The sequence below is a fragment of the Podarcis bocagei genome (genome assembly GCF_964188305.1).
Source record: "Podarcis bocagei genome assembly, chromosome: 4".
NCBI lineage: Eukaryota > Metazoa > Chordata > Lepidosauria > Squamata > Lacertidae > Podarcis > Podarcis bocagei.
Window position 1 is genome coordinate 47,476,825 of NC_138128.1, and position 25,468 is coordinate 47,502,292.

Here is a 25,468-nt window from a genome sequence, read left to right on the forward strand (position 1 = left end):
AGCTGGCAATGTATTGTGAAGCACAGCCTTCAAAACTGCAGGGGGCAGTATAATTGCAAGCCCTCTGGGGGCTAGCTGACTGCCCTCCCTTTCCCATCTGATGGCAGAACGGTCCCACTCCCAGCCTTGGCACCTCCCCGTAACCGCGGTGTCTCTATCAGATGCAGGAATAGTGGCTGGGCTGCTTCCTCCTTCTCCCTCCAAATGTGAGGGCTCTTCTGCCTCTAAGAGGAGGAATTTGCGTTGCTCTTAGCACATACCTATTAATGCTCCTTCACCCAACTAGCAGGTGACTAGTACAGTCTTATTGCATGAGGTCCAGATCTGGCTCCAGTGTAGTCTCTGTGGATCAGGGTTCAAGAGACCACAAAGCAAACAATACTGGACATTAGTACTTGTGGTGGAGGCAGATCTGCATCAGGGAAGACCAGCAAGTCAAATCATCATGATACTCAGAAAAGAGAACAGGCCTGCCTGGCAACATTTCATATGGAGTTAGGCACTGTCATTGGGAGAGTTTCTTCTTAGTGATATTCAATAAGCTTATTGCAGGTCTCGGTGGTCATCCTACAGAAAGAATGAGGAACCTGTGGCCTTTTACATGTTGCTGGACTACAACTCCCATTATCCCTGACCACCGGCCATGCTGCTTGAGGCTAATGGGAATTGCCTCTTTGGCCAGAGGCTGGTGATGGTGCACAGGTGGAATCCCACCTGACATTCTCAAGGTTCACACTCTGCTTCAGGCTCAAGTCCTAACACTGGGCCCTTTGAGGATCAGGTGGCTGTTATATTCAAGAGGTGAGGAAAAACATTTCAGGCAGGCATTCCCTATGCATAATGCGGGCTAGCTTTGAACCCCATGTCAAACATATGCACTGGGCCACTAGAGCCCGAAGAAACACCAGTCCAGGATTCCTTATCTATCTTTCAGATTCTCCGACTGGACTCTCTCACATCTGGCAACACTTGGCTCACAAGACAGCTCTCAGTTACCTTTTGAATGTGAAGGTATTTAACAGAGATGGTTGCAATTGTAAGATAAATGGGGAAAGGTGGGGCTGTAACACCTAATAAGATGACAGGTGGGAAACATATTTAGAAGCATCTGCTAAATATTATGAGGAAAGATTTGTGTTTGCCAGATTTTCAGGGTCTGATGCAGACATTTTGAGTTGCAGATGTATGTATCGGAGTTGCAGCAGATCTCTGACCCACATAGGAGTTGTGCACTTACAATGAGCTTTGGAAACGAGAGCCTTTGAGTAAACCATTATGGGTCTTCCATTCCGAATTTTGGTTGAATCACTCATTATGGTTTTTTCAATTTTCTCCATCGACATGAATGGTTTGTTTTTTAAGCCTGGTGCCCCTCCTAACTGTCTACACCTTATTTGATCACGAATGCAGTGTAGCAGGCAGAAACTCGCCAATCCTTATGCTTGAAGTCCTTTGGGGCACACCTGAATAGCACTGACTTGTAGAACTCTCATCACACACATACACACATCCCAGGGATGCTGAAAGTGGCTTGAATAATGGTCTTCGACTGGTGGGTCCGAACCCACTAGTGAGTCATAACATGAGCACTACCACTATGAAAATATATGGTAAACGATTCAGAAAGGGATCCCCAAATGTATGTTTGGGTGCAAAGTGGGTCCTGGGTCTGAAAAGCTTGAAGACAACGGGTATAGTTTAACCTTTTCGCAACTGGTGCCCCCTAGATGTCACTGGACTCCAACTCTTGTTATCGCTGATTACTGGAATTAGAGCCCAAAACATCTGAAAGGCAGATTGAGGAAAGCTGATATAGTTGGTGTGATGGTTGTGTTGAAAAAGTAGAGTGAGTGGGTCAATCTGGTCATGCAAACTGGCCTTTATATCACTGCTTTTAAGCCTTAAAAAGAGAACAATGAAAAATGGAATGTATGGTATATAAGGAACTCTACATGTTTAAGTTGGGAGAAAAAGGACAAGGGTTGATAGCTATTTTTAAGTCTTAATAACTGCTTAAAGGATAACAGCTTGAGGCAGGGTGAGGAATAATGAGTTGAGGTTGAAATGCAGCAGATGTAAGTTCAATATAATGGAAAACCTCCTAAATGCAAGGATAATTGAACAGCCGATTGGATTACTCAGGAAAAGTTGTGGGGTCTTTCCATTAGGGACAGCTAGAAGATTTTAAGCAGGAAAGGAGGCTGAGTTAGCAGACTTTCCACTCCAGCTATAGCCCTGTAATTATTTTTCTGTGAACCAAAATAAAGGAAGCTTATAAAGTTATCACTATATTAAGTTCACCTCAGATTTGGGGGCTGCAAATTAACTTGTCTTGTTTGTGGTATGCCACTGATACCTTAGCAATCTGCTAGCCTTCCTTTCCCCCTTCAAAAATTGTTTAACAATACAGCAAAAAAACCTTCTCAAAATTACATACTGTGCATGCATGATGATCAGATACACACAAGAACTGTGCTTCATGTGATACAGAGCCAGAGAATGTATATAAGAACCCCGTTCAGGAAAAGAAAAGGACCCTTAGCTCTGTTGTATGGAACGAACACATTCATTCCTCTCTAGAACAAGGCTTGAGTTGTGGGGAACCCAGGGAGTTCTAATTCTTATTAATAAAGAAGAAAAATAAAAACCACATTCCATCCAATTGGTCTTTGTTTTCAGTCCCTCTGACCACTTTCCTATGTTGCCTATCCTTCCGTTTTTTATTTGTAGACTGCATTGAAGCCACTTGCCCTAGCCATAAGCCTCTTCCATTTCTTTGAGTCTTTCCCTGCCCCTGGCCCCAGCATCCAGGTTGCCAGGTTGCACTAGTGGTTATGTATGTTAATGAAACAGAGTACAAAAAATCATCTTGATGTGATGGTGCACACAATGGCCTTGTGATTTTTGTGGGTGCCGGCTGTGTTTCCTCAATGCCCATAAGTATTTGCACACCTTAATAATACGCAGCAGCAACAACAACAAGCATATGAACAGAAGGATCCTAAAAGCTGAGGCAAACTGTGCTTGGACCAGTTCTGAAACTAAATTTAGCAATTCTCCAAGTTGAAGAAAGGCAGAGCAGAAGCATGGGAGTAGAGCTAACCCACAGGGCATAAATGGGGTAAAGTCTGCCCATCCTTAATATTTTGATATACTTCCATTTGACAAGTAAGTATGTTACTCAATTTGATTTCTACTGACTTTTCCTTTATCCTTGTATACACCTTAAAATCAATCTGCAGCTTTGCTAATACAAAAACTGTCATGCTTCTCTTTAATTGACTTCTCAATCCAACAAGGAAAGTTTGTGCTTCACTTAAGGACAGGGACAGATCCAGGTAACGATTGGATTTTATATTTTAAAAGTGGGAAGCGGAATGGCTGAGCCACTGTGTGTGTTTTGACTCAGCAGGTGCAACCTGACACCTGTACAGATTCTAGTTGAGCCTGATTCAATTAAAGTTGCAATCCTGCATGCAAGTCTGTTATTTCCTCCTATATTTCATATTACAACTGTGGCATTTGGACTACAACCATTTACCCTTTTTCTCTCCCTACCCCCACCACACAGCAAAACAGCAAAATTTTGTATGCCCAATTTTGGAAATGTAAAAATCTCCCAACAGTTATGGAATGGCTGCAGAAAACAGTCTTGTAGATAAAGCAAACAAATGACTAAATTGTTTTTTTTTTAATGTATCAAAAGATGGTCCATGTTTATAGAATTATAGAATGAAAAAGTAGCAGAGGATATAGCTCCTTATAATTTATTTACAATAAATTAATTTTCTATCACAGTGTATTATTTCTATCTGTTCTTTCCCTCTGTTCCCAATACAAACTTATGATTCACATTTTCTCTTCGTTTTATTATTGTGTACCAATACTAAAATGAATAATTAAAAAAAAATACTTAAAATTTTGTGATGTTTTGCTTGGCCCAAATAAAGTTCTTCGCTGAACTGTGGATGATCTGCCCACCCCCTTTATGGACCAAACACAGCTTCCCTCGTTTATCTTCTGTCTGTCTCTCTGTGATGCAGATTTTTAAAAGGGCTGCTCACAAATGACAAACAGTAGGAGGAATAAGAGAGCCAGCAAAGCTGCAAATACTGCACAGTATCCTCCACCCCCACCCCCACACCCATGCTAGATTAAAAGTGCACCTTTCTGGACCGGTTGCTGCTAGCCATGACTTCACGGTTAAAATGAAAAACAGAAGGTAAACCATGTAATGCATCATTTGACCTCATGGTGGAGATAGAGACCTAGAAGAACCCAATGTACAAACTAGTCTTCTAAGACTTCTGACAGACAAGCAGGGCACACGTAATTAGGGGCTCTTTCTCCAACCCCTCCCAATCAATGTCAGCCAAACCTTTCAGACAATCTGTGTTGATTTCAAATTACATCAGACCACAACAAGGCAGAGGTGTGCATGTTAGAGTGGCGACGTACCCAACATTACCGTTCTCTGTTTGAAGGCATCCTCTATGTGAAGTGCTGTTCTGTCCCAAGTCTGGTTTAAAGATAAATAACCATAAGAAAGGAGAGCAGAAGCCTTGAACTTGCCTGTCAACATTTAGCTGCTGGACAGCAGCTGGTCACAGTGTTCTGCAGTCTGGTGAGGTGTGCTCTATTCCTATTTGTAATTTCATTTTGTTTTTTTTTTTAATAAATTTTTATTGGTTTTACAGCATTTTTTAAAAAGAACAAACAAACACAAAACAAAACAAACATACAAAATACTTTCAAAGATATTTTCATAAACCTCTTTTCTTGGACTTCCCCATACCCCCCCTCTCTGCATCCCAGCGTCCATATTTGAACTAGCAACTCCCAGTTGTTACTTTCTAATCTCTGTCATCTTGGTCCTCCTTTATCATCTAACCTTGTATCCCTGTACCCTGTTACTTCTAGCAACCACAACATTTTAACATTCGTTGAGTTTGTAGTAGTCCTTAAGATAGCTCTTAAATTTTTTCCATTCTTCTTCCACCATCTCTTTACGTTGGTCACGGATTCTGCCTGTCATCTCAGCCAGTGTCATATAGTCCATCACTTTCATCTGCCATTCTTCCAGAGTAGGTAAATCTTGTGTCTTCCAATACTTTGCGATGAGTATTCTTGCTGCTGTTGTGGCATACATAAAGAAATTTCTATCTTTCTTTGTCACCAATTGGCCGACAATGCCCAAGAGAAAGGCCTCTGGTTTTTTGGAAAATGTACATTTAAGTACCTTTTTCATTTCATTATAGATCATTTCCCAGAAGGCCTTTATCTTCGGGCATGTCCACCAAAGGTGGTAAAAAGTACCTTCAGTCTCTTTACATTTCCAACATTTATTATCGGGCAAATGATAGATTTTTGCCAGCTTGACTGGGGTCATGTACCACCTGTATACCATTTTCATAATGTTTTCCTTTAAGGCATTACATGCCGTAAATTTGATACCGGTGTTCCATAACCATTCCCAGTCATCTGACATAATGTTGTGTCCAACATCCTGCGCCCACTTAATCATAGCAGATTTAACTGTTTCATCCTGTGTGTTCCATTTCAACAGCAAGTTATACATTCTAGATAAATTCTTAGTATTGGGTTCTAACAATTCGGTCTCTAGTTTTGATTTCTCCACTTGGAAACCGATTTTCCTATCCTGTTTAAAAATTTCCATTATTTGGCGATATTGAAACCAATTTTCTACTTTGTGCTTCAATTTCTCCTGACTTTGTAGTTTAACCTTGTCTCCATCCTGTTCTAAAATTTCCCAATACTTCGGCCATCCGACCTCCATATTGAGTTTCTTCACTGCTTTAGCCTCCACTGGTGACACCCATCTAGGGGTTTTATTTTCCAATAAGTCTTTGTATCTTATCCAGACATTAAATAATGCTTTTCTAACAATGTGATTTTTAAAGGTACTGTTAACCTTGTCATACCAAAGATATGCATGCCAACCAAAAGCATTATTGAAGCCTTCCAGATCCAAGATGTCTGTATTCTCGAGGAGCATCCATTCTTTCAGCCAGCAAAACGCTGCTGCCTCATAGTACAATTTTAGGTCCGGCAGGGCAAAACCCCCTCTTTCTTTAGCGTCAGTCAGTATTTTGAATTTAATTCGGGGCTTTTTGCCCTGCCAGACAAATTTCGAAATGTCTTTGTGCCACCTCTTAAAACATTCCATCTTATCAAGAATCTGCAAGGTCTGAAACAAGAATAACATTCTAGGCAATACATTCATTTTAATTACTGCAATTCGGCCTAACATTGACAGTTTCAGATTTGACCATATTTCTAGATCTTTTTTAATCTCTGACCAACATTTTTCATAATTGTCCTTATACAAATTAACATTCTTAGGTGTTAAATAAACCCCTAGGTATTTGACTTTCTTAACCACTGTCAAACCTGTTTCCTCCTGAAACTTCTCCTTTTCCATATCTGTTAGGTTTTTCCCTAAGACTTTAGTTTTTTGTTTATTCAACTTAAATCCAGCCACCTGGCCAAATTGTTGAATTATTTCTAAAACCCTTTTCGTACTAGTGTTTGGCTCTTGCAAAGTCAATACTAGGTCATCTGCATACGCTCTTAACTTGTAATGTTTAGCTCCGACCTGCACACCTTTGACCTGCTGGTCATTTCTTATCATATTCAGCAACACCTCCAGAACCGAAATGAAAAGTAATGGGGAAATTGGGCACCCCTGCCGAGTTCCTTTTTCTATCTTAAGTTCCTCAGTCACAACATTATTTACAATCAGCTTAGCTTTTTGTTCGGAATATATTGCAGCCATACCATTCTCAAAACCCTGGCCTACCCCCATCCCATGAAGATTCTTCCTCAAAAAACTCCAAGAGATATTATCAAAGGCTTTCTCCGCGTCCACAAAGATCAATACTGCTTTAGTGTTTATATTCACCTCCAGCTTTTCCAAAATGTCTATTACATTCCTTACATTGTCCGCTAGGTGTCTTTTAGGGAGAAAGCCTGCTTGGTCTTTATGAATCTTCTCCATCAAAGCTCTTTTAAATCTTTTTGCCAAAATGTCTGCAAAAATTTTGTAATCCACATTAAGGAGTGATATCGGGCGGTAGTTCTTAAGTTGGGTCTTTTCAGTCTCTGACTTTGGTATGAGTGAGATATATGCCTCTTTCCACGATTCAGGTGCCCTTTTTCCTTCAAGGATCTCATTACAAACTTCTCTTAATGGTTGAATCAACCATTCCTTCAACGATTTGTAGTATCTAGAAGTCAGTCCATCTGGTCCCGGAGATTTGCCCAGTTGCATATTCTGAATGGCAGCCTCTACCTCTTGTTCTGAGATTCTCTGGTTCAAGTCCATCTTACTTTGCTGAGAGATATTTTGTAATCCATATCTTCCAAGGAATTTGTCTATATCTTCTTCATTTTGCGGGCCTTGGGTGTAAAGTTTTTTGAAGTAACTTAGAAAGCAATTTCTAATTTCATTAGGTTTAGATATACTCTTTCCATCAACCTCTAGGCTTGTAACTGTATTTAGTTTCTGCCTTTTCTTCAATTGCCATGCCAAAAGTTTACCGCATTTGTTTGCTGATTCAAAAGTCTTTTGTTTCATTTGCTTTATCTTCCATTCAATCTCTTGGTTCATCAATTCCATATATTGAGTTTGATATAACTTAATCTCTCTTAAAATGTCCTGAGACTTTGGTTTTGTTCTTAGTTTCCTCTCTCCTTCCTTTATCATTTCCAAGATCTTCTCTTTTTTCTCATTTTGTTTTTTCCTCTTTATTGAATTTTGTTGAATCAAAAATCCTCTCATAACAGCTTTACTTGCGTCCCAGATCACTCTTTTCTCCACGTCAGTCCTCAAATTTATTTCAAAATAGTCTTTTAAGGTCTTTTGGGCCTTCGTGAGAATCTCCTTATCTCGAAAGAGGGTGTCATTCATTCTCCATCTAAATTGACCGGTTATTGTGAGTTTCATCTCCATCTTCACGGCGTTATGGTCGGAGCAAGTTTTTGGGCAGATTTCCACTTTCTTAATCTTTGGAGCCAATCCACTAGTAACCCAGATTTGGTCAATTCTGGTCCAGGTCATCATTGCTTGGGAGAAGAAGGTTCCCTCTCTCTCCAGAGGGTTCCTTGTTCTCCAAATGTCTATCAAGTCCATGTTTTCTGTCATTTCGAAAAAAGTCTTGGGGAGTCTCCCTTCTTTAGTGACTGTTAGTCTTTGTGCCTTGTCCATATTAGTGGAGACCACGCCATTCATGTCTCCCATGATTATCATATTATAATCCAGATAGTCCGTCAAAGTTTCATGAAGTCCCTTAAAGAAGTCAGATTTGCCTTCATTTGGTGCATAAATTCCAACAACTAAAAGTTTTTCTCCTTGTACTTGTATCTCCACAGCCAGATATCTCCCTTGTTCATCTTTAAATATCATTTTTGGAGCCCATTTCTCCTTCACATATATTACCACTCCCCTCTTCTTAACTTTGTCTGATGAGACAAATTCTTGTCCTAACCTTTTATTTGTAAGTAATCTCCTGTGGGCTCTAGTTATGTGAGTTTCTTGTAAACATATCAAATCCAATTGTTCTCTGTTCAAAATATGAAATACTTGTCTTCTCTTCAAAGGCCCATTCAGTCCATTACAATTCCAACTAAGGAATTGCAGAGCCATCTTGTTATTTTCTTAAGGCTCCTCCAACAGCTCCAAGTTGTTGCTCTTCTTCTGACGGTGGTGGTTTTTGTCCAAACGAGAGATTCAGGATATCCAGTGCTCTCCTCTGTTCTGCAAGTACGTCCACAGTCCCCTTCTGTAGGTCCTCCTGATATCTTGCCAGAAATTTGTCTTTATCTTGAATTGTCTTTATTTTCACTTTCTTTGCCTTGTAGTCGAATGACAGTCCTTGTGGGAATTCCCACCTGAAGCGGATCTGATTTTTCTTTAACAAAAGCACCAAATCCTTGTAGAAGTTTCTTAAGTCCAAGATATATTTTGGTATGTCTTTAAAGATCTGTACTGCTGAATTTCCAATTTGGAGGGCTTTTCCAAAGTGTAGTCCTAAAATTTTATCTCTTTCCTCCTTAGATCTGAGTGTGATCAAACAATCTCTTGGTGTCTTTCTATCTTGCTTTTTGCCGAGTCTAAAGGCAGTTGTGATTTTAAAATCGTCTTCCTCCAGGTCCCAGCAATCCGCAAACTCCCGTGTCAAATATTCCACAAGGTTGTCACTTTCATTCTCCGGAATCAGTCTTAATTTTAAGTTTCTCTCTTTCCTCTGTAACTCCCACAAGGCCAAGGTTGCATCATGCTCATAGACCTTCTTGGCAAGTGGCTCTAATTTCTCCTGCGTCTCTCCAGCTGTGGCTTTGGCCTCTTCGGCAATTTGACGCGTGGTGGCATTTTCCTCGACCAATTTATTTATAGATTCTGTATTCTGGTTTAATCTTGTTGATATTTCTGTTAATTTTTGTGTGTTCTCTGAAGTCTGTTTTGTCAAAGACTCCAGAGTCTGGTTTATCTTAAGCAAAGCTTCTGTCACAGCTTCCATAGAAACGGCTGCTCCTTTGTCCTGTCCTGTTGTTCCAGCTAGTCCGGCTGTTACGCCTAAGATCGAACCTCTTCTCTTTGCTTGTTGCAGCTGCAGCTGTTGCTGTTGTTGTTGCTTGGTCTTGGCTCTTGTAGTTATCTCTTCTTGTGGCCCACTCATGTCAAGGTCAATTCCCACGGGATTTATTCTCCCTTGGAAAATTCCACTGTCTTAGGCCGTGCTGGACTTCACTTTATCCTCTAGAGGGAGCAAATCAAAATGGCCATAGAAGGAAATTTCAAAATACATGAACAAAGGAGACCATCCAGGATGTAGAAAGAAAGGAGATTAACCCAGTCAAAATCAATGTTACTAAAGTCTTATAGCTTCCAATTGCCACAGTTGCCCAGTATACTGTTTATACTGTTTCTTCTTAAAATGTACAAAAGTCAGGCACTGTGGAAACTTTGTATCAAGGTGTCACTTCACAGGGAAAAGTCAGCTCAATGTACTAAGAAGGCAGACCGTTTCAGACTTTCAAGTAGATGAGATAGCAGAGGTTTTTTCCTTCAAATAAGTCATGCAGTTAATGGTCAAATTCGCCTCCCCTCTGCCCTGCTTGCTAGAGGGGAGATCAAAGGTTTAAATGTCCGGTTTAGCTGATCAAAGGATGAATTTAAACGGATGCAGGTTTAGAGCTCCGTTGCTTTCACTTTCATGCGGTCGGGGGGAGGCAGACTTCCTTTGTTTAAATCTCCCCCGTTTTTAGCCCAATTTTTAAAATTAAGAAAAGTCCCAGTTATTTTTCAGTTCTTACTCACGGGGAATCAGTCCGAATTTCTTTTCAGGAAGGAATCGGCGCTCTCCGCTTATGGCGACGCGGCTTCACTTCGCAGGCTGGGTAGCGACTCTCAGCACCGCGCTCACTCCCGATGTCGATCCGTAGCCTTTAAAAAGGCTCTTTCACGGTACCGGGGGGCGCAAAGGTGCCCACCGAGTCTCCTTGTTCTCAGGCTTCAGCGCCTGGGATTTTAGGGGTCCCCCGCTTGCCGTAGCGGGTAAGACCCGAACTTGCGAAGCAGTCCTTCTCCGGAGCTCGGAGGTAGGACCGCCATTAAGCGCTGGCACCGACCGGAAGTCTCCATTTGTAATTTCATTTTGTGTCTGCACTTATAAATCAGCATGTGCTTATTTTATACAGATCTGTGCCCTTTCCCTCCCTCTTTTTTTTGGCAATACGTAAGTGGTCTCTGTAGCACTGAACCACACACTCAAGTCAGCCTACAATGGCCTCTGAAGCAACAATGCCACTAGATGCAAAATGGATGCTTGCAGCTGTCACCCCAAAAGCTAACGAAGGTTAATTTCATTTCACCACTCACATCTTCCCAGCCATGATATGAGATGGGCAACAGTCAGTAAAGGTTACCTAAAAGAAGGATGCCACCTCCCCCCTTTTGTTTCTTAAAATCCTTCCTCAAAACCTCATGCTTTGCATGAAGCCTTTGGCACAACCCCCACGTTGTCCTACTGTAAGAAAGCCACATGCTACTGAAGTAATTGTACAATCTTTTCTTGTTTATCCACGGATGCCTCCAGACTGTATTTTACAGGAGGGATTCCAGTGCATCCTGTAAATTTAGGATTGCACTATTCAAGAGGATTACACTGCTCTGTTGCCCTAGTGCAACAAATACACACACACACACACCAACAACAATTGGCTTTTGCAGTTAGGAAACTGACGACGAAATGCACTGAGAAGTGTGGGATGGTAGAATGATGAATATGTATAAACACCCCCAATGATATCAGAATGTGCGCTGGTTGTCACATAACTATCCTGCAAGTAAATCAGAACAAATGCTCCATAAAGAATGGCGGGAGGTGGAGAGAGATATATAAATTCCATGTAAGCTTTGTGAAAGCAATCCATGGAGAATGCTCAATGTGGAGGAGTCCCCTGCCTCCCCTTTACATATTGCTTCCCTGTGTCCAATTTTGGATGAGAAAATCCTTGGGGCAATACAGTGGTGCCTCGCAAGACGAAAAGAATTCGTTCCGCGAGTCTTTTCGTCTTGCGATGTTTTTCGTCTTGTGAAACACGGCCCGTCGCAACTGCGCCTCTTCAAGCGGCTTTAAAAAAAAAAAAAGTGCAAGACGTTTTTGTCTTGCGAAGCAAGCCCATAGGGAAATTCGTCTAGCGAAGCAACGCAAAAACGGAAAACCCTTTCGTCTAGCGAGTTTTTCGTCTTGCGAGGCATTCGTCTTGCGGGGCACCACTGTACTCCGCTTGTATACTGTGATGTGCCATGCACATTGTTAGCATATATGTAGAAGGCCTTCCAGTTGTTAGCAGAGGTCCTCATTCTGCTCCTTGTCCTAATCTGTTTCCATGACTGCTAACCTCTGTCCCGCCCTGGGCACATGTAGTATGAAATTCCCACACTTACCATCATTCTCTCCCGTCATCGCCACACTGCAGTCCCTGATGCACAGTCTGCATTGTGCAAGGAAAGTCAGATTTTGCAACCAGAATTTCCCCAAATTGCATCTCTTACTATTCTTGCACAAGTCAAAGAACATTTTCAAAAGCACTAATTATAATTACTTACAGGCACTCTGGTTCTGAGAAATGTGATGCAGTACTATCTCCAAAAACTGTAATCTGGAATAGGACCCATTGGTAGACCTACCAAGTGCTAGAGAGGCCTAGGAGGAAATTTCTAAGATGAAAACATTCTGCTTTGGCTTTTCTTTCAGCCAAGTTTTCTGATATTCATCGGCACAGAAAGGTGAGTGCATCTGATGTTATAGTCTAGCGCTTAACAGTGATTGGTATCTGTGATGCTGCCGATTAACACTTGTCTCATCTCCTTCGAATAATGTTTCCTGGACTATCTTTTCCTCAGCAGAGGGTTAGCTGGAGCACAAAGCAGTGAGTCACAACCACACCATACATTGAAAACACTCTTCTACCTCTTCAGACTGCCATGGCTCCCCCCAGAGAATCCCCAGAAACTGTAGTTTGTTAAGAGTGCTGAGTGTTGTTAAGAGACCCCTCACAGAGCTACAATTCCCAGTGCCCTTAACAAACTACAGTTCCCAGAATTCTTTGGGGGGGGGGGAACCATGATTTTTACAGCAGTAGAAGAATACTTTAAATGTATGGTGTGGATGTGACCATAGACAAGGAAGCAACAGCAGAACATGCATGGTGGGGCTAAGCCACACTTCTGACACAGGCGTCGCTGTTGTTTATGCAAAGAGGGCTGGGCCAGGGGGGCGGTGAGAGAGGGGCCATGACAGCACATCTGCTGGACTGCTGCTGCCGTTCCAGTGTTCTTGTTGGTGTACTAGCATGGCCTCAACTTGCTAATGTGTTTGCTCTGCCCAGGCAAGCAGCAGAGATTCTGGTATTGGGAGGTGAGCTCCAGCCCACCACATGCACTGCTACAGCAACAAATCCACCCATAACAAAACAGAAGCCCCGAGTCTTCCTGATATAATGCTCCCCAAACCATTCCAGTGACAACTTATTATGAACACTCAAAAGTGGTTAAGTCTTCCACAGGACGTGTCGCTGCTGCTTTGCTACGACAGATGCATCACAGCTATGCCTCTGGATTTTATTAACACTCCAGGAGCCATGCAAGACACCCAGTCTGAACTTGCCTCTCCCTTGACATGCCTCAGAAGGCATTTCCCCACAGCATCACCAAGATGTCTGGGATGCTTGGGCAAGGGGAAGGAGCATGTGCTCACAGGCCTGGAAAGCTGACAAGCTGAGCTTTGAAAACCTTCTCGGTGAATCATTGGTACCTGAGCACTGGCCAAGTCAAAGTGAAGCCTCTCAAAGGCATGGAGAGACACTCTAACCTGTAGTGGTACATTTTAGACTCTGGACTTAATTGTCAGACAGACAGCTCCTCTTTAGATCATAAGGTGTATTTACTTCAAATTATGAACTTCAAGTATTGAAGTATTAACTTCAAAATGTGAGGTAAGTCATCCTGTGCATTGTAGGTTGGAGTGGAGTGTCCCTTCTGTACATACGCCCAAGCGGGGGCCCTAGACTTCTGCTCCAAAATGTTGCCCTGATGGCTCCGCTGATACTTCTCCCTCTATAGGTACCAGTGCTTCCTAGAAAAAAATTCTGCACAAGTGATTGGTACACAACCTTTCTAGTCATTGCTGAAAAAATATGGTTGCCCTATGGGACTAGTGGACACAGAAGGAGGAGCAGGCATGCCACAGATTTCCAACTCACTTCCTCTCTCTCTCACCTAGCAGGATTTCAAAGTCAGACGGCAAAAGTGCCTGGAAATCTCTTGGGTGTTGTGACAAGAGCTGGTAATATATTTGGCATTCAAACTATGAATCATGCTTCCATGACTCTCTTGCCACAGAAGGATGTGCAAGAGATATCCTGCTTCTCACTTGTGTACATATTTTCTATATGGTTGATCATATTATCTTTCCTGTTTCTTGCAAGTTTGGCTCTGTTAAACTTGCTGCGATCTAAGCCAATAATATGCTGTTCTTACGCAACTCTTCTGCGCAATGCAATCAACGTAATTCTATTTAAATTTGAAATAAATTTGATTTTACTTGACAATCCTGCCTTTCTTTTAATTAAAAAAACCTCTAGCTCTTATGGTCTCATATGAAAGCTAGAAAATGTGTAGTATTTGCTGAAGTTGCAAGAAACCAAAGGAAGTCTCAAGTAGGATATATATTCCCTGCACTAACACGCTGTTCTTTCCCACAATCCTGTCCTCACCCCTCCCTGATCCTAGGAAAATTGGTTATCCTTGGCACCATAAAGATGCTAATCCCAGAAAGGGAACTGTCCCAGGGCCAATTCACATATTCTCCAGGTGAAAGAGCATTCTTATGATTATGGGTGCTATTTATGGTTTTTTATTCTTGCGTTATGAATGTGATTGCTGTTTTAAATTAATTTTGTACTCCTCTCCAAGACTGATTTGATATGGGGTGGGATATAAAATACTTTAAACAAGTATGAAAGAAATAATATTTTGCAAACCATTCCTCATCATAGAACTCAGACTGAATCCACTGGGTAACTTAAACTGTGACTGACATTCTTGTTATACTCTAAATTACAAGTATTCATGATACTGTCAGTTCCATAATCACATGACCCTGTTTATGTGAACATTTTTCTTCACTGGATGAGAAAGGAGCAACTTTGCCCCATCCTCTCTCCTCTCCACTCCTCTCCTCTCCTCTCCTCTCCTCTCCTCTCCCTGCATAGAAAGCAGTTCTTATGTCCCACCACAACATAGTGGTAAAGAGTAGGTTTTCGTGGGGAAACAGCCAGGGTGGCAGGGGAAGAAGCACTCAGACATGGAGCTTTAAAGAGTGGACCTATGTCTAGAAATGAGGCACAAAAGGAAGTATGGATGAGCACCTACTTTCTAAGCTGAGCTTACCTGACAGAAACTGATTACCATTTCCATATAACTTACTACATTTATATCCTTCTTACAGTGAAGAGTTCAAGGTGCCATTCACCTCCATATTAGCCTCACAACAACCCTTTGTGGCAAGTGGGGTGGTGAGGTTCGTGGCTGAATGGGAATTTGACCTGTATTCTCTTCAGTCCTAGTCCAGCACTACAGTGCAATGATACCTGTTCAGAGTGATTCAAGGGCCTGACTATAAGAACACATGTGCCTCTGGCTCCTTAGCTCTACCTATGCAGGTTGGTGTGGATGAGAATTATATTTCAAAACTTGTGGAGGGTACCTGTATGAAATGCAACACTGCTTCTCCCTTGCTTGTAACACAAATTCTGTGCTACATGCCATTGTGCAGTGCAATAAGAAGTCACACATACAGAATTGCCTGTCTTTATCACACAACTTTGGGAGTGGGTGATGCTTGAAAGGTCATTTCTTACAAGCACACCTCCACACCTGAGCAGATAGTTGATGCAAGCTAATGGAGTGATCCCTCCATTAGCTTGCATAGGAGGAAAGAAGATGGTGGATCTCTATAAATGGTGGTGGTGATGGAGAATCTCACCCCAAGGATTCTGTTATCCTTGGCAGATAAGATTCCCCCAACCCAGTTTCTGGGTAGCCTTTTCTTTTAGCCATGCAAGTTAATAGAAGGATAGCTCTCAATTAATTTGCATAGGGGAAAGAAGTATCTGTAGCCCCAGAAATAACTGCAGAGTGTATGTAGTCACCACCACAATCAGTTCTTCTCCTCCGCCTGAGAAAAACTGAAGCTTTGGGAGAAAGTGATTTTGAAGGTGTGCACTGAGAAGCAGTGAGCCCCCCCCCCCCAGTTATGATCAACATTTGAGTTGTATAGTAAAACAGAGGATAAAACTTCATGCCTACAGATTCACTCCCACCTGCCTAAGATTAAAGATGGAGCAGGAGAGGAAGGTGAAGGGCAAAGGGTAGCAAACTGGTTGTGTAAGAACAAAGCTACTTCCAGCAGTTAACATGAGGCTGCTTCACATGGAAATCCAGATCAAATGAGCAAACAAAAATCACAACAGACTGGAAATGCATTATGTGCCTCACAAGCCAGAAAAAGCTGTGGCATGGGAAAAACCCGAATTGTGGATTGGACCTAAGTGTGTTAGAAGAGGGGAAGAGATGTTGATAAAACAGGGGTGGCTAACCTCCCCCTGCCCTGTGCTGGACTACAACTCCTATAATCATGGGAATCGTAGTTCAACAACATCTAGAGATCCTTGAACTAGAAAATGCATAATTAGAATTTGTGTCACAGCCAGGCACTCCAGTTTGATCATACACAGTTATACCTATTCTAAAAAGGACAAGTTGCAAAGGGTAAGGACAAATCTTGCAAATACAAACATTTTACCAGCTAAATCACTTGTACTAAACATTTTACCAGCATGTCCCCACCCTGCCCAGTACTAATTTGCCACAGCATAACTGGAGGGATGGATTTACCAAGCTACTTGCCTTGAAGGAACTGTTGCTTTCCCTAGGGCAATATCCAAGTGCAATACTGGGGGAAAGGGGATGCCAAACTTTCAGTAACATCTAAATGTCTTAACAGGCAAAACCAAGGGTAATTAGGACTAACATCTCAAGACATTTGGGAGCCCAAGGCTGCAATCCTGTGCGTAAACCACACTGAACTCGTCTTTTTTTCTAAGTAGACATACATAGGATTGCACTGTCAACTATCACTGAAGCAGTGCTAAAACTTTTGTAAATCTTTTTCACCCTGAAAATTGCTCACATTTTGCTGAAAATGTAACCCACAAAGCCGTTTCACTTTCCATTTTTAAGTACAATCTTTGTTTAAAGCAGCTGGAGCTGAACATTTGATACAGATTGTGACTTAAACGTACAACAGGAAAGCCTCAAGAACAGAATAAAGGAGTGCCTGAATCTAATTAAGTGTGATGACAGAGGACAGCCCTCTCACTTCCCACTCAGACCCTCTATGTAGAAGTGTTTATACATCTTTAAGACAAGCCAATGCTTAAAAGCTATGCTAAAGCAGAAGTTGAACATGACAACAGATTTACTTACATGAGGGTTAAGGCATGAAGTTGTCCTTCGTTTAAGGAGCAGCTGGAAAGTGTTCTGCTGTTTAGCTTATGCAAAATACACAAAGCTGCTATTTGTGTTTGCTCGGAGTTATGGGAGGTGGGCCGTGCATCCCAGCACATACACGCAGAGAACAAAGCCTACATGCATACAATATCTCTTACTCCCACCCACTGGTACTTCTCAGAATGAGGGACAGATTTGCATAAGACATCATCTGCAGCCAGTGATAACAGCTGAAGAGCGGAGTGGGACAGAGGGGCTTTAATATGTGATAGATGATCGAAGAGTGAGACCACACAGCCAGTGAATAAGAAGAGAGAAAAAGGGCGGTGCCAGAGAATTCCTAAAACAGAGGGAGAGAAATGCATGTAGGAAAGAGAAAATTTGGAACACACCCGTGACCTACCAGACCAATGGGAAGCTGCTCAGTGGGAAGAGGACTACCCCACACTATGGGCATTTGCTCCCCCCTCACTAGCTGTGCAGGAAAATGTTCAGACATTATCGTCATTTGTTCTATAAATTAGTCTACACCCAACTTTCACTGGTTTTAGCCAATGAATAAAGGCATAACAATGATTGACATATAGGAAAGCAGATCCTACAAACACCACAAACATGAAAAGTCCAGAGCGACATAAGGACAGTTTACTTCCTGGCTCCTTTATTTTGTTCTTTCCAGGTGGAGAACAGATTATACTCATATTGCAGTGGCTATGAGAAAAAGAGTTACACCAGCCTTGCAAAAGAAACCCAGTTATCAGAGCTATTGCCTCAGTTGACAGAGTGGCAGATTTGTGCCCGCTGGGTCCCTGCTTCCTTGCCTTGCCAGCTAGCTCACCACCCCAGCTCTTTCAAAGCTCTGCAGAACACCTGCTCCATGCCTGTGCTGCCTGAAGCAAATTTAAACTTCAAATTACCAGTAAAAAAAGAACTTCTAGCCACTACAGAATAATGGTACCAGCAGCACTCTCCTGGCCACCATTCCTCAGAGGGTTTGTATGTTAACTATGTGTATTTGTGTGTGTGTGTGTGTGTGTGTGTGTGTGTGTGTGTGTGTATTTATTTATTTATTTGGAGTATTTACTTGCCCTGTCTGGGGCAAATAATAAATAAATCCCAAGGAATCCCATTTATGTACTTACTTATAAAAAAATATTTATATACTGCTGTATCATAAAAATATATCACAGCGGTTTGCAACAATATAAAAACATAAAGCAAACAATAAATTTGTAAAAAGTTAAAAGCAAAAAGAAATTAAAAGCAAACATCAACAGACCATTGCGGAGGATGTACTCTTAATACTCTTAATTGCTTGCAAAGGCCTGGAGGAATACAGAAGTTTCCAGCTGGTGTTTAGAAGTTGGCACAGAAGGCGCTCACTGAATCTCTAGTGGCAAGGTGTTGCCGAGGACTGAGCCAATGATGCACTAAACCTCACACTCCAGTGTGCCACTTTGCTACATTAAAGGAGCTGTTGTTTTCTGTACTGTACTTTTCTCTTTTTTTACATAGAGGAGCATTCAAGAATATGATTTCTCCCCCTGGAAGTGTTACTCTCCAAAATTCTATCTGTCGCTTTGAAAAGAAGCATCAAGAGAACCTGAACAGCCTTTACCAAAGGTGTCATGGACTTTGAGGAAGCACGAACTCAGGGCAAAAAGGAGAAATGAGCTAAGAGCAAGACATGTTTGGCAAACCCTCACTGTGACCAACTCCCATCCAGAAACCTATGTCCCCACTGTGGAAGGATGTGTGGATCCAGAATTGGCCTCCACAGTCACTTACGGACTCACGGTTAAGACTGTGTTCATGGAAGACAATCTTACTTGCCTACGAGTGATTGCCAAAGAAGAAAGAAAACCCTCTTAAGCTTCACCATGCAGAGAATAAACAATCACAACTCACCATGTTCCATTCTTTGCTAATTAATTTCTATGACCAAAACTGGGGTAACACACACTCTCTCTCCTGTTGCTATCCCCTGCCCACCGGTGCTCTTTGAATGGCTGATTGAAACAACAACATTAATGGTTTCCAGTTGAACTGAAACTATTAGAAAAATGATGGCTCTCAAGAAAAGAGGCATTTTATTTCTGTTGTTTCTGCTGCAGCTGTATGAGTCACATCAGGCTTTCTCTCCCCTCCCCACCCCCAGCCTTATTCGATTAGGAACAATCCCTGGGAAGATTTTGGTTCCAGAGAGGGGGAAAGTTGGCAGAAACAACCCAATTCCCATATGTTCTGCATGATTTTAAAAAGGAAACTAACTGCCTTTAGTTTTGAAGGCCCAACTCCCAAGAATGGCTTTGACCTAGGAAAAGAAAATCAAGAGGCTTCTTCTCTTTTCTTTAAATTTACCCATTCTGTTCCAGGAATGTCTTGGAAGTTTTTCTGGCAACCCTTTTCAGTTGGTGGCAATATTGTGGTTTTCTGCTGGGCACATATTACCGGTAAATGCTGGATAGTATCCCAAAACTTGCTTGACAGGGATAGCCAGCCATGACCACCTTGTGTCCTCAAAATGGGGGTTCCAGTAAAGTGACTGTGCACACCTGCCCAGCCATTACCACAGAGTAGAAGTCCAGAAGTAAATATAACTTGGGCCTATAACTTATTTAAAAGTGAACATACCACAGTCAAAGGAATACTCAGCGATAGCTGAGTGGAGTCCAACTGCTTCCCCGCCCCCAAGGCCAACACTTTCTAAAAGCCTTGCTGCACCAATAACACACCGTTCCTGCCTTCAGCCCCCACACAGGTGCTGACTGAGGCAAGTCATTTCACCCTGATGCAGGGACTTGTTCAGTGTTTTATCCGCCAGCGATGGCCTTCACCACCGGTTAAATGTGTGGACCTAATGAAAGAGCAACTTTTTTTTTAAAAAACAAATTTTTATTGGTTTTTCACCTTTTATAAAGACAAATTACACACAAAAAAGACAAAAGACAAAAACATGTATAATTTCAGAAAATCCTACTTTCCTAACCTTGTTCCCTGACTTCCCCCCACCCCCCTTCATGCATCCGAATTCCCAGAATTATGTCAGCAAATTGGTATTTCTCCTCTTAACCATCTTAATATTACCTCTTTCATAAAGAAAAATAAATTTTCCTAAGTTGGACTCAAATTCCCTTCCATCGATTTCCCATTTTGTCTTAAATAAAAGTCATATTAACTAAACCCAAAGATCTTGAGTGTTTTTTAAAATTCTATTCTTCCCTCCCTCCCATCCCCGGTTCTCGTCCCTTCCCCAATACATGTCCAAAATAACAATTCTTAGCCTGGGTTCCTCACGTCCGAGGCTTTCAAGTCTCTTTCAGTCCCTCTCCGCCGGTCTTGTTGGTAGTCCTTTATGTCGGTCGTCGGATCTCGAAAGAGTTCTATCACCATCCAACCATATTCTCTTCCCACAAGGGCATTTAAAAACAGCTGCTGGAAAATTTCCACAAGGCCTGCATCTTCAGAGTCAGAGTCAAAGTGGAGGCCCCAATCATATTTCTTTATTTTAAGTTCCTGTATTCCATAAACTCCCGGGGCCTCCTCCTTCTTCTTTTGCATCTTTCGCAGATTTGTGGTAGATATGATCCAAAAGTCTCCTTGCTTATATTCCACAGATGTCAGCTTCTGGTTGGTGCTTTCCAACTTTGTTTCCTCTTTTTCTTGTTTAGTCTCTTCCACTTCTTTTGATATCATTTCCAATTCAGCTGTGGATTCTTTCTCATTCAGGTCCTCAATACATTCAGCAGAGCTGCTTGTTCCAGAAGTCAAGGCCATAAGTTGTTTATTCATAGCTAGACTCTGCTCTTGTAAGATTCCCACAAAATGAAACATTCTTTCGATTTCCACTAGTAACTTTCCATCCACAGCCATTGTAGTTTCACAGAGTTCCCCCTAGAGGGAATCTGGTTACTTGGTAATCTTTCTCCAACAATCCTCTTACTTATTGTTATTACTTTGTTTCCAACAATTTTAGATCAGTTGTAACTCATTTTAGTCCAGAGGGATCTTAAATAACAAATTTTTCCACTCTAAACTGTCCGTTTGACAGCTTTGACAGCTGTCAAAGTCCGCACCTCTTCCACAAGCTCAAAAACAGGACGCTCCCGGGCCCGGGAGCGGGGGTTGTTTACAACAGAAAGAAAGCTTCCAAAACTCCACTCTCCAGCTCAAAATTTCTTTTTGCCAAATCTTGGAAGTTAAGATCTTTTTTTAACTCACCCCACAAAGGGTAGGCTCTCCAGCTTAGTTCTTAAATCGTTGCTTTAGATCGTCTGCAAAAGGGGGGGTGCGGACTTCCTTTTAGCACACCCCCCGGTCGTCTCAAATTCACGGGATAAAATTCTTAAAATCCAATTCCGTCTTACTCACGGGTTATTCTTTTCAGTCCGAATTTCAAGGAAGAAAGTCAGCGCTCTCCAGTCATGGCTCGCGGCTTCGCTCAACCGAGGTAGCGATCGACTCTCAGCGCCACGCCACCCTCCGTACCCTCTCCGCAGCCTTTAAAAAGGCTCTTCGTGAGTCGGGGGCGCTTAAGGCGCCCACCGAGTCTTCAGTCCGCAGGCTTCAGCGCCTGCGGTTTTTAAGGGTCCCCGCGTCGCCGGCGCGGCAAGACCCGTCCTCAGCTGAGCAGATTCCCTCCGCAGCTCGGAGGGAATCCGCCATTTCCAGATCGTGCCAACCCGGAAGTCAATGAAAGAGCAACTTTACAGCCTTATCCTATTTCCTGGAAAATACTATGTAGGGAAGTGGGGTGTGTGTGGAGAGATTGTGCTGCTGCAACCTCATTAAGTCTCCACTCAATACTGGATCAGCTCTACAGATGCATGCTGCACCTGTGAAGGAACGGAAAAGGCATAGCTGGTTATGTGTGCTGCAAAGCTGTGCATGGCTAGGGAAGGGGAATGAAGAAGAGGGGGCATGTTTAGTTGGCATTGTATCCACAATGCCAGGATGAGGAAGACTATTACGTGCATCAGTGCAATGGGGTACTTCATATATTTTCTCCCACTAAAATATGACTCCTTCCAGACTGGGCAACATGGCCAGAAACTCACACTTCCAGACGCAAAAGTAGACACGAAGAAGCAGAGGTTGGAGAAGAGTACAAGCATTTGTTATTCTCAAGGTAAATACAGTATTTTCAATTGGGTTTTTGTAATTTGGTTTTGTTTGGCACTAGTTTTCTTGCAGACCAGATGCAACTTTCTTATAGGTCATGTTCAAATGGTGCACACTGTTATTTTCCTGGCTCACCTAGAAACAAAGTGCATCTTGCTTTCTGACGAGTTAAGATCTAACCTTCTGGACAGTTCTGCCAAACCAAACATGAATGCTTAATATTGAAATGTCAAAATCTCCCCTGTAACATGCAACTGAAATGTTCAGTGCTTGGCTGAATATCATTCCTCAACTCCCTTTATCATCTTTCTGTTTGTACTCTGGTTGAAAACTTTAAAAGCCCCAGGCATCCCCTATGAAAAATTAAGCACCAAATGGTACAAAAGATGTTCATTTTCATACACTGACCTAGGTAAAGAGCACATTTTTCAATCCTCCTTTCCCCCACTGCCACTCAGAGATGGGCTAGAAGCCAAGTCTGTGCCGGTAAGCTTGTTTTTCTATTTAAAGTGTTCATTTTTATTAATAACCCTTTAATGTCTACACACTGGCACTGTAGGAGTTGTATTTCCATGTTATGTCATCGGGAGCTATTATGTATTTAATTCCTGAGCCCACAAATCCATATGGACATCATTAAACATATATAGCATAGCATTAAAACTCTGTTCCACCCCCCTCCCCAAAAAAAAGCCCAACCCCCAGCTAAGGTCATGGGAAAGAGAAACAGGCAAGCAGGGTGATTTTAGCGTTACATTTTACTATGCACAACTTTAGGCAGCTTTTTGTCCACAATAGGTTGCGAGTTGCCCTGAGCTCTTGTTGGAAGGGTGACTAATACCTGAGCCAAATAAATAAAAGTGGGGTTGTGTTAATAAACTTGGCAGAGTGTTGAGGCCATAGGGCACAGCCCTTGCCCATGTAAGCTTTGCATGTGCACCCAGACATATTTACCATATTCAATGTCTGATTTCTGTACAGTATTAGCATACCAGGTCTGATGGCCTAGGCATGTTTGCTGCTGGCATGCAAGCGTTACACAGAAATGGGTCAGGTTATGTACTAAGTACATCTAAATGCACATGGAAAGCTTACAGGTGAAGCCCTGGCGGTGTTCAATGACACTTTTTGTGGGGTTGGCCCACAGTAAAAGTTTCTAAAAGATCAATATGTACAATAGTAGAGAGAACAAAGAAATCCACTAAAATACATTTGTAGTTATTTCCCTATAGAAGATGAATCATGAACCCGAATTCTGCAATTTATATATTCTCACGATCAGAATGCATTGGGATAGCCATCCATTTCCCTCTGTCTCCAAAAAGTTACACACACACCATGCATTTAAAGCACATGACTTCTTCAAAGAATCTTGGGAACTGTAGTTTCCTCCCCACAGAGCTACAATTCCGAGCACCCTCAACAAACTACAGTACCCAGTTTGCAGGAAGAGTAATGAAAGTGGCAAATCCATCAATGAAATGGGGAAAAAAACATTTTTAGGTGTAATAGACTGGGGGAATTAATCTCATAAAAATTAAAGCTGAAGTTTGAAAAATATTTATTTCCCCGTACATCTAGAAACACCAACACACAAACTTGCAGAATGTCTGTTCCTCATCTGCTGCAAGCATCATAACACACACTTCACTATCAGGGCCTCTTTGATATTTCCATCTGGAAAAGGCAAGCGCTGCCTCCCGGAAGTCTGAAAACTACCTTTTAAGCTCCTATTCTCCTTGATCTACTTCTTTTTCCACCACTTGTTCTAGCTCCCCAATGAATTCAAGGATCACTCATCTGTCTAGTTTCTGATGCTCCTTAAAATGCTCACAAACTTTTCTCAGAAGGGGCTCTTAAATTTAATTCAGGTGATTCCATTCCTTCAAATAGGGCCAGTCACTAGTCTATGCAGGCGATTTTTTTTTAAAAGAAGGACTGGGAGAAATAAAACTCTTTAGATGGAGCCACTTGTATGTCCAGATTTCATGATCCATTTCTAGCCTTTTACAGCCTGCTGTGAAGACATGCATTTTAATGGCTTTAGCCTCATCGCTATCTGAACAACAGGGACTTGATCTGTGTATTGAGATGGAATAAGAGAACAATGGAAGCTTTTCTTTTATGCTTCTGGGCAGCCTAAAGGAAGTTTGCAAGAATGGAGCTCAGCTGTGCTGTGATATTTCCACCACCACTCAGTGGGGGGAAAAGATTAACAGATTAAAGGCCTTACCCAACAAGACAAGTGCATGTGTACACATATTCAGGTCCCATATCTAAGGGTCTACTGCAAACTCAGGATCATTTGAAGAAGATTAATCACCCTCTTCCGCTTCTTTTGATCTAACCATCGCAAGTAGTTGAAGAATCTTAAAAGTGGAAACGAGAAACTTGCCATGCATTTTTTTCTGATGGTACTTATATTGTGATGTTTATTCATTTGGTGTATTGTTGCCTTAGGAGCATATAATTAGGATGTCATAGAGTTTAATATTACTTAAACTGGGGCAGCTTCACACACAGACACATGGTTAATTAACATATTTTACAATGACCCCAACTTTACATATTGGTAATGAGAATTCTCATGATGAAAGGTGCTTAACATTTTCACTTAACATTCTTGAAACAGATGGACCATATTGTCAATATAACTATGCTGTCTTTTAAGAACTGTTAAGTTCTTAAAATTCTGCTTCCCAATGTGCCATTCTCTACTCCAAGTCATTGGATTCCCCATCATAATTCAACAAAGCAATCGCTTTTGGTTCTAACTTTAAGCCTACAATCTTTTTTAAAGTAATAGGGAGGTCGGATTACCAGCAAGTAGTTTCCAGTGGTTTCCTGACAATTTTTCAGAGAACCCACAAGACTCTAATTAAAAGCAAATGCAATTGGACAGATAAAATATCCTGAGGTTCACCACAATGCTTTGATGTCTGCCTTCTGAGGAGGGTGTTGAAATCTCTTGAATATGGGATATATACCACAGCTGACTCTTGCAGTTGCCCTTCATTGGCTTAGGCTAGAATACTTAGTGCCACTTCCAAGGATATGAGAGTCACAAACTGAATGGCTTGAACCCTGGTTTTCACATTCCAAGGAGGTGCCTCTGCAAAGTAAACTTTCTTACTCAGCCCTTCCACAGCTGCCCATGCTTACTAGGTCACATGAATTCAACATGAGTACATCAAACTGACCTATATCGCAACATGAAGTATTTATTTAGTGCTTTGGGGGTGTTCAAGA

At 41.9% G+C, this 25,468-nt stretch overlaps 1 protein-coding gene and 1 long non-coding RNA gene across 14 annotated transcripts in view; one reads left to right on the forward strand and one right to left on the reverse strand.

Moving 5' to 3' along the window:
• The window catches only part of LOC308585957, a 29,806-nt gene extending 10,801 nt beyond the window's left edge, over positions 1-19,005 (forward strand). Inside the window, exons 2-7 of one of the 4 annotated variants that reach the window (XR_014007696.1) lie at positions 935-1,011; positions 4,485-4,629; positions 12,136-12,313; positions 14,318-14,398; positions 15,036-15,249; positions 18,614-19,005. This is a non-coding gene — a long non-coding RNA (uncharacterized lncRNA). Of the gene's footprint in view, positions 1-934; positions 1,012-4,484; positions 4,630-12,135; positions 12,314-14,317; positions 14,399-15,035; positions 15,250-16,592; positions 16,657-18,613 lie in introns of those variants that run through there. The other 3 variants (XR_014007697.1, XR_014007698.1, XR_014007699.1) reach the window with 3 other exon arrangements.
• The window catches only part of SH3PXD2A (SH3 and PX domains 2A), a 271,525-nt gene that overhangs the window by 123,286 nt on the left and 122,771 nt on the right, over positions 1-25,468 (reverse strand). For 2 of the 10 annotated variants that reach the window (XM_081192084.1, XM_081192096.1), the window contains exon 1: positions 17,075-17,337. The exons of the other annotated variants lie outside the window; for them this stretch is intronic. In XM_081192084.1, the coding sequence (XP_081048210.1) occupies positions 17,075-17,214 (140 nt within the window). In that variant the 5' untranslated portion in view covers positions 17,215-17,337. Of the gene's footprint in view, positions 1-17,074; positions 17,338-25,468 lie in introns of those variants that run through there. 10 annotated transcript variants of the gene reach the window in all.